The sequence below is a fragment of the Falco rusticolus genome, chromosome 2 (genome assembly GCF_015220075.1).
Source record: "Falco rusticolus isolate bFalRus1 chromosome 2, bFalRus1.pri, whole genome shotgun sequence".
NCBI lineage: Eukaryota > Metazoa > Chordata > Aves > Falconiformes > Falconidae > Falco > Falco rusticolus.
The window spans coordinates 33,750,980-33,768,339 of record NC_051188.1 but is presented as its reverse complement, the minus strand read 5'-3'; the positions used below and the strand labels follow the sequence as shown (position 1 = coordinate 33,768,339).

At 38.5% G+C, this 17,360-nt stretch overlaps 1 protein-coding gene across 2 annotated transcripts in view; it reads right to left on the bottom strand.

Moving 5' to 3' along the window:
* The window catches only part of VWA8 (von Willebrand factor A domain containing 8), a 185,946-nt gene that overhangs the window by 24,083 nt on the left and 144,503 nt on the right, over positions 1 to 17,360 (bottom strand). For both annotated transcript variants that reach the window (XM_037377396.1, XM_037377397.1), the window contains 2 exons: positions 3,078 to 3,186; positions 2,174 to 2,330 (listed from right to left, as the gene is read on the bottom strand). In XM_037377396.1, coding sequence (XP_037233293.1) covers positions 2,174 to 2,330; positions 3,078 to 3,186 — 266 coding nt within the window. The remainder of the gene's footprint in view (positions 1 to 2,173; positions 2,331 to 3,077; positions 3,187 to 17,360) is intronic.

Sequence of the window (17,360 nt, the reverse complement as noted above, 5' to 3'; positions counted from 1 at the left end):
ACCTGGAATATACAGTATACATGAGAACTGCTGTTTAGACTAGCCTTTTCATGATAATATTAAAATAAAACATCAAATCTTTTTGCCTTTAGTATGACTATGTCTTTTTCTATTTTGAATTTTGCATAGACATAGTCATTATAGCCAACTCTTATTCATTACAGACAGGAAAATGTAACTTTCAGTGCTGTATACTTCATTTTACGGATCCTGCCAACAGAGTTCAGTATCTTCACATCAATGAAGAAAAACATTTTGTTTCAAACAAAAAAAAGCGCTTGTGCAGTTTTACTGTGCTTGACTCCACATCAATCCACAGCGAAAGCTAGTCCAGAAAAATACCATGAAAAATACTGCATCCATTCAAGAGCAGCTGCTAACTTCATTCTAGTGAAATAAGGCAATTTAAAATGTTTTCCACTAGCAATACTATCTAGCCAGGAAAGCAACCAATAGCTGTCATACTAAAATTCTCCTTTCCAAATAATCGTGTATAAACAAAACAGTGAAATGTGCAGTCCCTCTTATTGTTTTTCATCAGCCCGAAGACTCCAACCTCACTATTCTTAACTCAGTTCCACAACTATCCAAAAAGTACAGAATAATTATTCAAGTCAAATGTGGCTTCAGAATAGGCTACATTTACAGCTGGTATGTGCCAGCTCACCGGTTTTAGCAGGACATGAATTGTTATCTCATGTACAGATACTCAGATTTTACAGGACACAGCTGCACTGTTTCCACACCACATGCCCAGGAATTTCCCCTAGCATTAATTTTGTAAATCACCGTACAGACAGGTAGAAATGTATCAAAAGTATGCCAGGTGTGTATATGTGCATAGGCACAAAGAGATGAACAGCATCCAAGACCATATATATTGATTGCTTCTGTTACGAAGCAACTGATAAGTAATTTTGAAGAATGGGGATGTAGAAACAGTTAAAAGTAGTCCCCCCCACCTGCTCCCCCATAAAGCACCAGGAAAAAAGACACAACAAGCTCTGCGTTCTTCCTGCAAACAAAACCTTAAGTGACTATTTTTCATTTAAATTTCTCTATGTTGCTTGTGTAAATTACATGACTATTAAAAGTTATTTTTCTTTTCAGGATCTTTTCCTGTGAAGGACTGACATAATCTATACATCTTCCTTGTCTTTATTGATCACTAATACTCTAATGGCAATATTAAATGGTCCATGTAATTCAGTAATAAAATCATGATTAAAAAATAAACAATCTGAATGCAATAGATAAATTGCTGTTTTTAAATATAGTGATTCATGTACAGTGTGTGCTTTATGCTTAACAGCCTAATTATTTACATATCAGCTGAAGGAAACGGCAATCTCACTTGCTCCTCACAGCACCCAGTTTTGTTGCCCATTGGGAATCACTTTGTTAATAACAACAAAATGTGAGCTGACTAAGCTGCTTCTAAATTTATTTGCTTTTTATTTTTTATTATGTTTTAATCTGTGTCTAGTACACTCTGATTTCAGAGAGATACTCACACTGCAATACGTTCTGGGCTGAAATGTAAGACTCATTTGGAATGACTGTCAATACACTTTTCTTTTTTTAATACAAAGTGCCAGAAGTTGTACTGAGAGTTCAATTGGTGGAAGAAACCTGAATCTCTGTGCATAGTCTGGGAAACAGTTGATTAGTAACCATACATTACACTAACGCTGGGAGAGAGCTGTGGTTCATGTAAAAGTGTCTGCTGAGGTTTAATGGTTCAAATCATCTCACCATTTGGCTATAGATCTTTCAAACAGAAGCAATCTGCTTGTAATGATCTATTCTGAAAGATTTGCTAGGCGATGAACCCCTAACAACACACAAACTGGATTCATCATAATTCAAAGAAATTTTCATATGGTAGATCCCTTTTAAAAAAAGATAAACATTCACACCAGTCTCCTTATCCACCTAGCTACGTTTTACTCTACCAAATCACCCAGTAATTTTAACAGTGTCGCTTAATACAATAAAGCTTTCTATATCTGTTGTCCAGAACAGTTCATCATGTGCTGGTAAGCTTGGTTAAATGATGAAGAACAGGGAAGGTAGTTAAATTATAAATGCAGTTAAGAAAGAAAATTATTTTTAGCCATCTTTTTCAAATTCTTCTGGGAAATGGAAGGGAAAATCAAGACTTTCAGATTACCTCTGCTTAAAGGCCTTCTCACCCATCTCTCGAGCAGCCCTCTTAACCTCCTCAGGAACAGCATCCTTTTCAGCTTGAGATATTTGGTAAACCCTGTGGCCAGCATCCAGTCGATATGGCCCACCTTTCCCACCTAATCCAGCAGTGTCTCTCCCACCTAACACGGTTGAGATAATAAACAATTAAGAACATATATTTGATAATAAATGAGAACACATTTTCTTTAAGGCTTCCATTGCCATATCTACAGATGTTCAAAAAATGTTGCCAACAATCCCCAACAGACATATTTATTGCCAAAGGTTTTCAAAATCAAACAGCTATCATGATAAAGAAAAACTGCAATGGAATACTTAATGTTTACAGTCCCTTGAGACCGGAGTCGTAAAAGTTTCCACCCTGTAGAAGGGGACTATAGATCATGTAAGTCTTGTACATCTCCTCAGAGCTCCTGGTCCTTAAAACCATTCATTCAGACTGTATTCTCCCTAGAATGTGCTGGTTTACACTGCTCCCAGACCATTTCAGCTAGTGATCACTATCACACCCTTTCAGAATCAGGAGGCACTTTGCACCTCCTCCCTATGCCACCTACATTGCTGCAGCTGCAGATGGAAGACATCTAAGAAAATGGCAAACGACTCAGGCTAATTTCTATGGCTGCAAGCTTCTGGCTTTCTATATAGCCAATGAAAAGAAACATGAACAGAATGTAATTCAAGTAGAGATCAGCTATATACAGGTTAAGTTAGACACTGCAAATACTACTTTTCACTGGCAGCAAAGCAATCCTGCACTGGGTAAAAAAGCTCTAAGCAGAGAATGGCCTTGTATAAACCCATTTTTGACACAGCATCTCCTTCAGACATCTGTCAATGATGCATTAAAGAAAAGAATGAAAAACCTGTTCCACCAGCCCAAGTATTTCCACCAACATGTGGCATGTTGTCTGGATCCACTTTTCCATGTTTGGGGGAACTGACATCCAAACCACTGTCCCTCTGAATAGTTATCTGTAAAATAAAAACCAGAACTGTAAATCTCTCTTACAGCAAGGAAAACTGCTGTAACAACCTAATAACAACATACTAGGTCTGCTGAAGAGCTGTAGGACTGCCATTAATTCAATAAATGCAACATCCCACCTGATGAGGACAACAGGATAAAGCAGTACAACAACAGATAAAAGAGTAAAACAGCACTCCGAAGTGGCATGTTAAGACCCACACCAGATCTAAGACTACCGCTACATCGAAGCACTCAGTGCATTCAGATCTCACCCATACTGGAAAAGTGCTTATGATAATTGCCAACATAATTCAAAATCCCCCTGTAGGCAGAATCATCTGCAGTTTGAAGACTTCTCATAGTATTGTACATCCATTTACAAATCTCGGGCACACCCAACTACATTCTTTATTGATGGGCAGATCGATCTTCCCTTCATGAAGGGGGACTAAAGAAATGACACACACTACTCTGAGAGTGGTCAGTAAATGGCTAGTTCAAATGACATGCTCACGTAATCCTTAACTTCCCTGCCATGACCGCAGAAGTCCACAGTGGTGGGTTTCCTACACCTGTCTGCTTACTCGCCCCACTGGGTCACCGCACAGCTGAACACGCAACAGCTGTCAGATGGTCCAGGCTGAGTCACTTTAGGCTGGGGCTGGATTTAAATAGGGGACTGAAGGTAATAGTACTCCTTCCCGTTATGAACTCTGAGTCATGTAGTGAATCAATGATTCATGTGTAAACTGCCCTTCAGTTACTAATCTTTCTGTAACTTAATGCTGCTTTATTTTTGTAACGGAACTTAATGACAGAGATGTAAAATTGATGTCTTTAACCTCTACAAATTAACTTCCTTCTCATCTACCACAATACATTTAATTCTATGATCAATTTATGTGCCCCAATAACTACAGTTTATTGCCTTCTCAGAAGTTCATTGGCATTAACAGGGTTTTCAACAGGACTGTAGAGAAATTTAACCCTTGAATTCACTGTCTTCTAGACCGAGCTTCACGCTGCCATGAATTCCATGCATGTTTTTGATCTGAAAACATGTGCTCTAACAACAGTGTCTTGGCAGCTATTGAAAACACCATTTTTTTCTCTTTGTAGAATTTATATTAATGCAAAGAGGTACAATACATACTCTATGAAGCATGTCATTAGTATAAAATCTGATAAATTACATTAATTTAACATTTGTATGGGAAGAAAGATACTTAACTACAACAGCATGTTACCCTTAGGGTTATATGCTTTTTTGGTTTAAGAGATTTCCTCCAAAATAAAGTGTTCTTTTTTGCATAACTAGCAGATTCCAAAACTATCAGAAACACAGGTCAACAAAACCCACTGAACTTATTTTAAAATAAAACTGTAAAACTAAAACAGTAGTGTCAGCCTCATGAACCAAAACTAAGTATTAATCTGTAAAGACGAACAATAAAACGACGGAAAATTTATTACATGTTCATCCTTCTGGGTCCTTCAGAGAAAAATACTCAAAATTCTGCAAAAGGAAGCTCTATGAGACAAAAATAACCATAATCAGTGGCACAAATGCTATATTCTATTTTTGTCAAGTTTTTCCATTGAAAAATTTCACTAAATATCTTGAAATAAAAGTACTTTAACAGTGAAAAATTCTGTAGACAAAAGAGCTTTGTTGCTCATATACTTTTCTCATGTATAATAAGTTGTTCCCAAATAGTATTTCTAGTACATATACACTAGACAATTTCTAATATGAATCTCTTTTACAATGGTGCTGATCTGATTAAAGAAGGTATTCCTAACTTTGAAACAGCATGTGATTAATAGAAAATCTTTTATTTTATAATGATTTGTGACTTTTTGTCCTTAAAAGGACAGCAGAACATCCAAAATTCAATTTCTATTAAAATTGCTTGAAAGAGAAAGAGACAAGTGGTACAATTTATCATAGCTTAAGAATGTGACCTCCTTACTGATTTTTTTTATATAGTTAATAGGCTACTGGGAAAAATAAGTGAAAATTTAAGGATATTGGAATGGAACACCACCAGCAGATGTGTAAATATCATGTCAGTTAATTGCAGCAGCTTCATTAATTTACTTGTTTTTTAAGTAACATGTACACACAAAAAAGGTAGTAGAATTTTGCTACATTTGAATATTTTAACAACCAATTTTTATTAGTGCTAGCTGGCTGGGGTAATTGTTTTTTGAATTTATCATACACTTAGAAACCACATTAAATTAACAGACTGTAGAGCCCTTTGAAGAAAACTTTCTGGGTGTACTTTCCTGGTTTTCCTTTGAGCTCTTAGGTAATTCCATTAGTGTTTTACTAGGCTTCTCTTCTTCCCGTCCCTGTCTCCATGGAAGGGCTTCAAGGCAATTTGACAAATAACTTCTCTCTGCTCAGAAGGCACCCCTATGAAGTAAAAGTTAGACTAGCAAATATCTAGATTACAACTGAAGATATATTTTAGAAAGAAGTAAACAGTAAATCACTGAATCTGGACATAAAATCAGAGGAAGGATGAGGAATAAACTGAAGAGAAAAACTTTTGGACAACGATGCATTCTTCAGCATGACAGATAAAAAGAGATGGAAGAGCCATAGATCAGTCACTCCTCTGAGGGCTGGAGGAATTTTTGACATTAGAAATTATTTAAAAGGTAGATTTAAGGGGGATGATCCAAACCTGGATGTATTATGAACCTGAAAAAGTGAAAGACATCCAGTGGGAAAAATCTAGTTTGTCCAGAGTGAAAAGCAAGACAAGAAAAGTACTGGAAGTAGAGAAAAAGCTCAAACAAATCTAAGAAATCCACAGTAACTTTTCCAATCTTGTCTGACTGGAACTTCTAAACCTACTGAGATTTCTCTTACTTTTGTGATGGATATTTTCCGAATATATAAATAATTTGCTCGCTCAAAAGTTGATCTGTCCCCTCTTGAATACTTTCCACTTGAATCTATTGCAACACTTCTATCAACTTTGTTTCTTTCAGCGAGAGTTTTGACTAAATGTCTCTATTTGAGAGAAAGCTGTGCTCTTTCTAGCTATACATGCACTGAAAGGCGCTATTCATTACTGCATTACTGTGAAGATTCCATACTGCCTGGTGTGCATATCATAGTTTTGTAAAACAACAGACTAATTCAGTCTGGTAGCCTTGGGTTTCAGCTATGAGGTGCAGCTCAGAGTAGAATAGCTGGAAAAACTGTGAAATTTGCCTTCTAAGACTTCCTTTTGATTTCCAGAATAACCACTATTTCCAAAACACTCACAAAACACATTTCAATTGTGCATTATCTAAATTTGTTTATACATATTGGTGTTTAATGATTAGAGCATCAAAACACTCTTCCACTGGCTGTTTGGGCAGGTTCTTCTTCTAAGTCTTCGCCTCACAATAAGCACAACTGCCATCCTCTCTTGGGATACATGTGATTTTTATTTTATTCTCTATAGAGTCCAAATTCTCAGTGACCATCAATGGTCTTAGTCCCTGGTTAAATTATTTTTGTTCTTTTCTTGGACTGTATGATATTCTCAGGCACTTACACCAATGGGTGATGGGTGCATTCAAAAGAACTTTGTGGATGGAGGCTCTGTAGGTCTTCCAAAGACAATGAAGCAACAAACAAAAATTTAATGTGAGAACAATATGAAGACTGCAGGAGTGTGCTTCTCTGAAAGGGCAATGGTATGAAAGAAGTGTTTGAGAAAACAGGAAATGAAGAAACAATAGCAAACACCAAGAGTTGTTAATGCTTTGACTTAATTTTCTGGTCCTGCCTCTTACACATCCATTCACCCTCGACAGCAGGGGCAGCCTGGCATGAATAGAAATAAACATTCATTTCACATTCAGTGAGGGATACATGGCATCTGAACAACTCGCTCTGTATCAGTTCCTTCTGAGATATACGAATGGATGCCAAAACAGTTTTACATGGCTACACTTCATTATTTCTCCTGACAAAATTGGGATTCTAAGAGCAAACTGAATAAGTGAAATCGATACAAACACATTCAGTTTGGAAAGTGATCTTATCATCCTTCATATAGTAACATAAAGAAGGTAAAGAGGCTCAGAGAAGGCAGTTACGTGATTTAATGCGCTCAACAACACAATGAAACCAGGTGTTTCACATCTGTGTCTTATTTATGCCAAACAGCTATTAAAGGCAAACCAATCTGTAACAGGGGCCACTCTGAAGAGGAGTCAAAGGCTGGTAGTTTTGTCTAGACTTCAGCTGGTCAGGCAGACTATGGTAAGGGAACTTCATATTTTACTACCCACATCTTAACCATGTTTGGAAGTGGATCTCGAACCACATTCTTGCCACTTAGGTGAATGTGGGATTGAATTCTATGTAATTCTGATGTGAAATTATCAAATTCAATAAAACTAACCCCTGAAGAGTAGGGAAGCACTACATCACATTTTGATATCATCCCTCAGTAAAAGATAGGAGCTGAATTTGTTGAGGATCACACAGCTGACCCAGATACACCGTGCATCGCCTCTACAAGACATCGTCACAACTATGGGCAGAAAGGAGCCTGCAATAACCCATTAACAAAAGTGTGTGAATTATGGAGAGGGCTGCTATACTCTATTATTAAAATTATTTATGTCCCACACATATCGGTATTTCATTCTAATATATCAGCTGTTTCCACAATTACAGTACTCCCCTTTTCAGCTCAGAATTAATTTTCTTCTAATATATTGCAAACAAATCTCTCTGGCATTATGAGTAAAACTAACCAAAAGCATTATCAAATTTAGCTTCAGCCAATTTCGTACAAGTGAGTTTAACAATATTTTAGCACACAGTAATCTTAATCATACATTGCAATGAAACTGAGAAAAAAAGAGAAGTCTTTAGAAAGAAGCTTCACTACCTCAAAGGCAGTCCCAAGTAGCACAACTATACATTTCTATATACAAGAAGGGCTGGAAGGAGGATCGGTGGAACTACAGGCCTGTCAGCCCAACATCGGTGCCGGGGAAGGCTATGGAGCAGATCATCCTGAGTACCATCACATGGCATGTGCATGACAGCTGGGGGTCAGGCCCAGCCAGTATGGGATTATGAAAGGCAGGTCCTGCTTGACGAACCTGATCTTCTATGACAAGAAGACCTGCCTAATGGATGAGGGAAAGGCTGTGGATGTTGTCGACCTGGACCTTAGTAAAGCCTTTGACACCATTTCCCACAGCATTCCCCTGGAGAACCTGGCTGCTCATGGCTTGGGCAGGTGTGCTCTTTGCTGGGCTAAAAACTGGCTGGCTGGCCGAGCCCGAAGAGTGGTGGTGAATGGAGTTGCACCTTGCTGGTGGCTGGTCACAAATGGTGTTCCCCAGGGCTCAGAACTGGGGCCAGTTCTGTTTAATGTCTTTATCAATGATCTGAATGAGGGGATTGAGTGCATGCTCAGCAAATTTGCAGATGACACCAAGCTAGGAGGGAGTTTTGATCTGCTTGAGGGCAGGAAGGCTCTGCAGAGGGATCTGGACAGGTTGGACCGATGGGCTGATGCCAGTTGTATGAGGTTCCACAAGGAGAAGTGCTGGGTCCTGCACCTGGATCACAGCAACCCCAGGCCGCGCTACAGGCTGGGGGCAGAGCGGCTGGGAAGCTGCCTGGTGGGAAAGGCCCTGGGGTGCTGGTTGACAGCTGGATGAATATGAGCCAGCAGTGTGCCCAGGTGGCCAAGAAGGCCAACAGCGCCCTGACTTGCATCAGAAATAGTGTAGCCAGCAGGACCAGGGAAATGATCATCCCCCTGTACCGGGCACTGGTGAGGCCGCACCTCGAACCCTGTGTTCAGTGTTGGGCCCCTCACTGCAAGACAGACACTGAGGTGCTGGAGCGTGTCCAGAGACGGGCAGCGGAGCTGGTGAAGGGTCTGGAGCACAAGTGTGGTGAGGAGCGGCTGAGGGAACTGGGGGTGTTCAACCTGCAGAAAAGGATGCTCAAGAGAGACTTTGTCACTTTCTGCATCTACCTGAAAGGATGTTGTAGGCAGGGGGGAGTCGGTCTCTTCTCCCATGTTACAAGTGACAGGACGAGAGGAAATGGCCTGAAGTTGTACCAAGGGAGGTTTAAATTGGGTATTAGGAAAAACTTACTCACTGAAAGGATGGTCAAGCATTGGAACAGGCTGCCCGGGGAGGTGATGGAATCACCATCCTTGGAGGTGTTTACAAAATGCATAGATGCGGTGCTTAGGGACATGGTTTAGTGATGGACGTAGCAGTCTTGTGTTAATGGTTGGACTAAAATCCCAGGAGTTCTTTACTGCAGAGACAGGGAAAGAGAGGGAATCTCATCTCCTCCTATATTTTCCCACTTGAAATTCCCTTTATTCCTTGGAGTTTCATTACGAGATCTAACCAATGTCTCCCACTGTCTTAGACGCCCATACCTGCATTACTGTCTTAAAAAAGCTCTGTAAAAAGAGGGGCTTAACATGTACTCAGACTTAACAGCTGGCAGCAAAAGAACTCATGGTTACAGGTTAGGAAATATTTTTTAGACTTTGTAAGCAGATGTCAGACAAGGTTGAAAATATTTCTAGCTTTCAACAGAAAAGTAATAAACGAGTGACGACTGCCAGTAAAATGCAAAGGACTTTTTCCTTAATGCAGTCTGGGATGCGTCTCTGATGAAGATTGTTTTTTTGGTCATAGATATTCCTGTCATCCTACTCTGTACATGACAGGCTTCTGTTCAACACAGCAGGCTGGCTACAGACTAGATGGTCTTTTAATACAGCAGCTTACTTTTGTATCCTGATGAGGTTAACTTCATTAAAATTCCTGAAGGGCACAGGATGAGTCAGTGCCCCCCATTCAGCGCTTGCTAGAAAAGCTCCTTTGTGGTGCTCAGATCAACAAAAGCAAGTTTCTGCCTGATGACTGGCAAAGAAATTCTGGTTTCCAAAGGGGGCAAGCTGCCTCATGTGCAGGGAAACAGACCTTTCACCTCTGAGTTTTAATATATCTGGCCTTGCCAGGACTAACTCATACCTAGTCCTCTTTGCAAAACACAATGCTTATTTTAATACTCCAGATACAACTTAAAAAGGGGGGAAGAAACAGAAAAAATACTCTAATTCCAGGCTAACATCCTGCAGGTGTAAAGGGATGCAGTTTGTAATTTTTAAAAAAGGACTACATTTCCATTCCTCAAACCTCCCCAAATAAAATTTTTCTAAACCTTTCAGCTATGCTTAAACAGAGCTGGCCTTTCCTTATAGGATTTTACATCTTAACAGAAAACAATGCAATTTCTCCTTGTTGTATGCGGTGACAAACAAGTAAGCAACCCTTCTACTAAGTCCTTTTAAGCATTCAGTAGATTATTCCACATACAACACATTTACTAAAACTGAACCCAGCATGATTTCACGTCAGCTTCATAAATACATATAAATGGGCAAAATATAATCTTAGAAAATACAAGCAAACAGTATTTACAGCTGTAGAGAATATTTATGTAGGAAGATTTTTAAAAAGTAAAAGCTAAGGTGCCCAAAAAATAACCATTTTCACAAGCACTTACTCTAGTACTACTAATAATACTGCATTATTGGGTGTTTCTTACTGTTGATCAGGAGAAAATAGGAAAAAGAATGTCTGCACTAAGATTTGAGGTAGAATACAATTCACATGATCGATGTGTTTAATGTAAATTAAGGAGGTGTGCAACAGATTAATTGGTTCTATGATTAGACAGTCCTGGAAAGTAGGCAGACGTAGGCAGGATCTAGTCTGGCAAGATCCCATTCTTCGTTTACTCTTTTTATCATCAAGGAAAGAAAAGAACCCTGCTAAAACACAAATTAGAAGATATCCACTCTTATCCTAACATACCTGGGACATGGAGGGATAGAATTAATCTGCTGTTTTGCCTTTTCATTAATATACAATATATTAAACAGGGCAGTTTATAGTCAAAGAATAATATGTGTTACTTTCCATACAACACATTAAATTAATGTTGAAAAATATGAATTACGTGAATACAAAACCCAACAATGAATACAAAAATACAACTTCTATAAAGTTAAAATGTCAATGTTTTCTTAAATAGCTTGCTTTCTTCATTAGCACTGTGGACATGTATCAGAAGAGCATTGCAGGAAAAGAGATGAAAACATCTTAGACTTTTGTCTTACAGGTGATTTAGGAGATGTCAACTTCTTAATCAAGATCTGTGAAAAATCTTTTATCAGAACCATATGTTATTATGAAAGAAGATTGACTTTGACTGTACAAAACATGACCAACCTCCAGGTGAAAAAGGCATTAAATAATCCATCCCACAGTGGCACAAAGCATTAGGAAATGTATTCCATGGAATGCAGAATGTATTTCAGCAGATGTGTAAAAGACTGATTTTTCCCTGAAACAAAATTGTTGTTTCCTTTTATTCCATGCCTTGCCCCCACCAATCTTAAAACCTCAATATTACCCTAGGCTGTGCTCAACAGGTCACAAGAACATCCTTCCCTCTAACACATTCTTTATCAGCAGCACGAATATACATATTATATTCTCAGAGTATATAAAAGTTACAAATCAGGCAAATCAAAGGATAATCTGCCTGTTCCATGGTGCCTTTACATTTTATTGTAAAACTGATTCTACCAAAGACAAAAAGAAAATATTTTATATTTGAATTATACAAACTAGCTGGAGAAAGGCAAAAATAGGCAAAAAAAAAATAATCTAATGGCTTCTATTACTTTTACTTGTACCATATCATGCACAGTTTTTTCTATGTACCAAAAATTAATAGCACAATTTCTATTCACATCAACAGCACAAAATTGAGCCCACAAGTCATTTTTCCTCAGAAAGAAATATTCAGTATTAGAGAAGACAATAATAATGTCTGAAATACAATATGTGTCTTCAACTGTATCCTGAAATGAAAAAGCATTAGTTGCACTGCAGTATAAAACTTTTAATAGGTTTTCCTCATTTGTTTGGCTTCATTTTGATTTTCTATCTTGCCTGTAAAACTTTGCAAGAATCCAACATGAATTAATGAAGCTTCATGCATTATCAGACTCCTGTGAAAGTTTCTCTCTGAAAGTAGCTTTTAAAATTCATACAGGCATTAAACTTCTGTCTCAAACAGCAAAACTGTTCAAAGCATCATAGCTTTAATGGAGTTTGAGAAAAGTGAATTTGGGTAGGAAAAGAAGTGTAGATTTTGAGTGAAACACATAAAAAGGAGTATCTGGCTTGCAAATGAAGTTTTCATACACCAGCTAAAAAAACAAACCACTATATAAAACACAGTTGCTGCTGCTGTGGGTCTTCTTTGAACTAAATGCTGTCACTCTGAGAACCAACTCAGAAACTGCAGCAGTAGATGCATTAGAGTCTTTCATCCATGAATATGCACTCTGTGTTTAAAAGCTGGATAAACTAAATGAAATAATGACAGAATATCATACATTTGCTTCCATCTAACAGATCCTCTGATGTGTTAATATCTGTGTAAATTCTATTTTCCTCTGTCATTACTAAAAAATTGCCTATTCAATTCTTTTCAACTGAAAGATATGAGGTCATCATCTTTTTAGCATGCCAATCCACTACAAAATATTATCAGAGCAGACAGCTAATGTCTAGCTTGGTTATAGATCATGACTACTACACACCTCCTAATGTCAATGAACTCAGAAAACATTGAATTCAATTTCTTCTGGAGTACCCTGAATAATGAACAGCTAGAAAGGCAGGATAAGTGAACACACTTATAACAATTTGAAACAGTCTGGACCAAAAACCACAGGGACATCGCACGGTCAAAAGAAAGCTGAAAAAAATATTACACATGGAAGCAGAAAAGCCTTTTTTTCTGCAGACCTAGGACCTTGTCAAACCTGTCTTTAAGAAGCAGAGACACAAGTTATTAAAAATCAACTAGTTTTTGTTTTGTCTTCTAACAGAAAGCCTCTTATTTAGCGTTACTGTAACAGATCAGATTATTTACATTTTCACTACATTCATCCTTTCACTAATCAGGGAAGAACTTTCATAAGGGCAGAATTATTAGTATGCATTTGTTTTGCCAGGACAGGAGGATTTCACCGTGTTTAGGAGATCCAGCCTTTACATTAGCAATGTGCACTGCTGAAGACTTGTTGAGATCTGAAAGATGGCGTGTTGAGGCTATTGTATTTTCTCCCATGAGAACTGTGGGCTTTCACAGAAGGACAGAGGAAGAAAAAGGAACTTTGTGCTGGATCAGCCTGCTCTAACAGAAAATTAAAGTTATTTCCACTCCCGCTCTTTGTCTGTCTGCTCTAATTAGACTGGAAGATCTTTAGCAAAGAGAATGTATTTTAGAGATGTTTGTCTAGTGCTTCCAGCAAAGGCCTCATTTCAGCTGAGGACATTTATATGAAGAAAAATATCTGACAGAGAACTGCTGATGTTTATCTGAGTTGCTTTACCCAGCAGAGACTTTGAGATACGAACTTTTCCAGCTCTGTGAGTTCATGTCTTTCTAGTCTTATGCCTCCCCATATTGAGATGCCTTGCTTCAAGGGGCAGTACACATCTGCTACTCCTCACTTTGCTAAAATGAATCACAGAGTCCAGGAAAAAGTAACAGACCTGAACTGTGTATTTGGGGCTCACGGATCTCAGAACTGCAAGTGCTATAAAACTATACATTGTAATCCACTTATTGACTAGATAACTCCGTAACCTGCAGTATTTTGAGTTTTTCAGGATCTCGTGCAGGACTGCAGAATGCTATCACACGGTTATTCCAAACTTACAAAACGTCTCCACTGCATATATATTTTTCACGGGGTATATATTTTTCATATATATTTTCATATATATTTTGCATATATATTTAGCACCGACAGTATTTAAGAGGAGCAAAATCACTGTTATTGGCTCACTGATGCCCTCATGTGGGCAGAAAAACCACCTGGGCTAAAGGAGAAAATACAGACCATGGGGAGGTGGTGGGAAGCCGCTCTTTCTAAAGATCACGCTTTCATCTCGACTCAAGAACTGCATCTTTGCCCAGCTCAGCCTTAACATCAGGAAAAGGCTGAACTTTGGTTAGAATGTTAGGAAAAAAATATTCAATGTTGTCAGTATAAAGTAGATCCCAGGCAGCAAATAAACAAGCTGGGATCACTGAAACTTCTGAATCCATTATTCTTCAGATAAACATCCAGCCTAATCCATTAATTTTGTCAGATGACTTGCATTACCCTAAACTTTCAAGTACAAAATGCAGATTCAGAAAATCAAAAGAAAAAAAGAATGTACTCAATAAACCCAAAAATATTAATGAACTTCAAGGGTGAGTAATTCATGTAGAGTTCTGCATGATTAGTTGAGTGGAATACAAACGGAATAAATGAGACTGTTCAAGGAAGGGAGTAAGATGATCATCACCCAAAGACAGCAGAGAATCAAACAACTACAGATTTTCTGGTCTCAGCCTAAATAATAGAAAGAGGCATAAAGCAAACCCCCTTCTACTTCCAAGAATCCATTTCCTTAAATCTGTAAGTGCTGCCTGGCACATTGAGATGGAATTCAGATCTGGACTGCAGAGAGCTAAAGGTAGGGATCTCCCAGGTAAGTCAGGTGCCTGAGGTGTCACTACGGGCAGTGTGCCATACAGTGTCAACATACATCACCTCGGGTGCCAAAGCCAGACACGGGGCAGGACTTGTGCCAACAGGTCTGTTAACTGCCTGACTGCAGACAAGGACCTGACAAAAGGAGGGAAAAGTACTGTTGCATTTCTCATGGGTAAGTGTATGTGTAACACAGGGATCCTGAGATTTGTTCCTAAATTGCTCTAAAATCTCTTCCTCTAAATCCACCCCCAATTCCTGTTCATTATGAAATACAGTGACTAAGGGACTGCGCATCTGCAAAGTTATGACCATCTCCTGACATAATTCTAATTCAAGAGAGTCAACGTCCATCTGGGCAAAACACTGAACACTTGTGTGTGTGTATCAACATGTGCATGCATGTGTGCACATACATAAATATATATGTGTGTGAATAAATATATATACATACACATACAACCTCGTATGTACACCACCTCCCCCCCAACTAATCTAACATGACTGTGCTTCTTCTAGCTTCAACAATAAATCTGACATTTTTGGTGTTTACTTGCAGTCTAGGTAGGATTTTAAATAGATGTCTAATGATGGACCTAGCATCCCATAATAGCTACTTAGCGTTTGCCTTTGTCTTCATCAGATCTAAAGGTTAACTGATAGATCGCATGAGAAAGTCTGAATGTACAGAACTACTACAGAGTGCTCCTGAACTCATCAAAATGCTATTTTTAGCAAAAAGCCCTTGCATCATGGATGATTTGAGCAGTTAAGACACACAAACCCTCACACCCTTAATTGTTTTAGCTATTGGTGATAACACATATGATTTGCTTTTTTACATTACTGACATGAACCATACGTTCATGTCTTCTAGCTGTTCTCAGGACATAGAATAATTCATGTGTTCTGTTAGCATTTCTGAGTGCTGCTATAAGACCACGAAGACAGTCATTTAAATCTGAGAAAAATATGTATTTATTGTATTTCTTGAGTTTTGCTGAATGTATCTATACTTAGCTAAGCCTGTTTCAACTTTAAGCTATCTAGAATGGACATTATTTTTCTTAGGTGGCTGCACTGCATTTATATGCAATTTTTTGCTCAATCAAAGGTATGCTTATACCAATCACAGCAGCCAAGGACATACAAGCTACTCAGCTTGGCAACACAGGTAGAAAGCATGTTTATATATCCTTATGGGTATATACTGTGTTTATCCCACCTCTGACACTGCAGTGTAGACGTGCAGTGTGAACTTAAACAAGTGACCTGCCCTCCTTATGTCTCAGTTCCCTCCTTTGGAAAGCAATGATAAAGCTTACTGGCTCCCGATGTTGCAATAATTACATACTTAAATGTTTAAGGGTGTGTAAATGGAAACAGTTATGGATGGATGGAGTAATTTTTTTTTCACTGCTCCATTTAGCTAGTGACCATGATTCATGCCTGATGGAAACACTGTATCAGTAAAATGTTAACTAGTCACAGCAGACACCAAAATAACATGCTTCTTGCGCTACTGAGAAACGAATCACAATTTAAGATAAAAGCATTCATTTTTGGCAGAAAACTATTGTCTCTGCCAGTTTTCCAGGGCAGAAGATCTTGAATGAAATCTCCCAAACCCTTAATGTAAAGCCTTCCCTATTCTTACATATGTTTCATCCATTTCTCATTTCAGTGCCAAGGCCCAAAACATATCCAAAATATATCCAAGTCATGCTGAGTTGTCCGCCTCTAGGACATCTTCTAACAGAAAGAATTTGGCCCAGTACTGCATGAATTTGTACACACTACTGCAAACTGTCTCTACTGCATTTGTTGTTCAAATCACTGGTGCAAAGCAAGCATTTTTTTTTTTTCCTCATTCACGTCTTTTTCTAGATTCACTCCACCATCTCAGTTTTGTGATGCTGTGAACTCTAATGTGACTTAACTGCTCAGTTGTCTTTCTGCTGGAAAATAGACAGATCAGGATAAGCCAAAAAAGCAAAGTGGGGGAAAAAAAGGGAGAGAACAATTCCAGGCTGCTTCTTGTCTGTAAGGGCTTGCTTTCATATTAAGGAATTGTCCAAATAACAGTCTGCCCCCAAGAGGTGGACTATTACTGATAAACTATATAAATGGTCTTCAGTGATATGGGATACTGAAATGTTTTGAGCTGTTGACCCAGTGGGTAGAAAACTGCCCTGAGCAGGTGTCAGTGTCTCTCTCACACACTTCTTTGGAGTGACCCACCTTCAAAGTAGTACATGATTTTTCAAGCTGAGTGTTGCCCATCCATCTTGGGACTAAAGAGGTAGGATGATGGAGGTGTTTTATCATTCAGGTTCTATACAGCACACACACTCATAGGTGCACACACTCATAGGTGAGTATAGGTGTAATTTTACCACCTGAAGCAGAAGAAAATTCTGGTAGTTGACCTATCAATGCCAAGTACTTTACCTATTTTTAAACAGCTGGTATTAGCAAGGCTGGTGCCCACTCAATTTGCATTTGCTCTATCTTTCCTCTGTTTAGTCCTACAG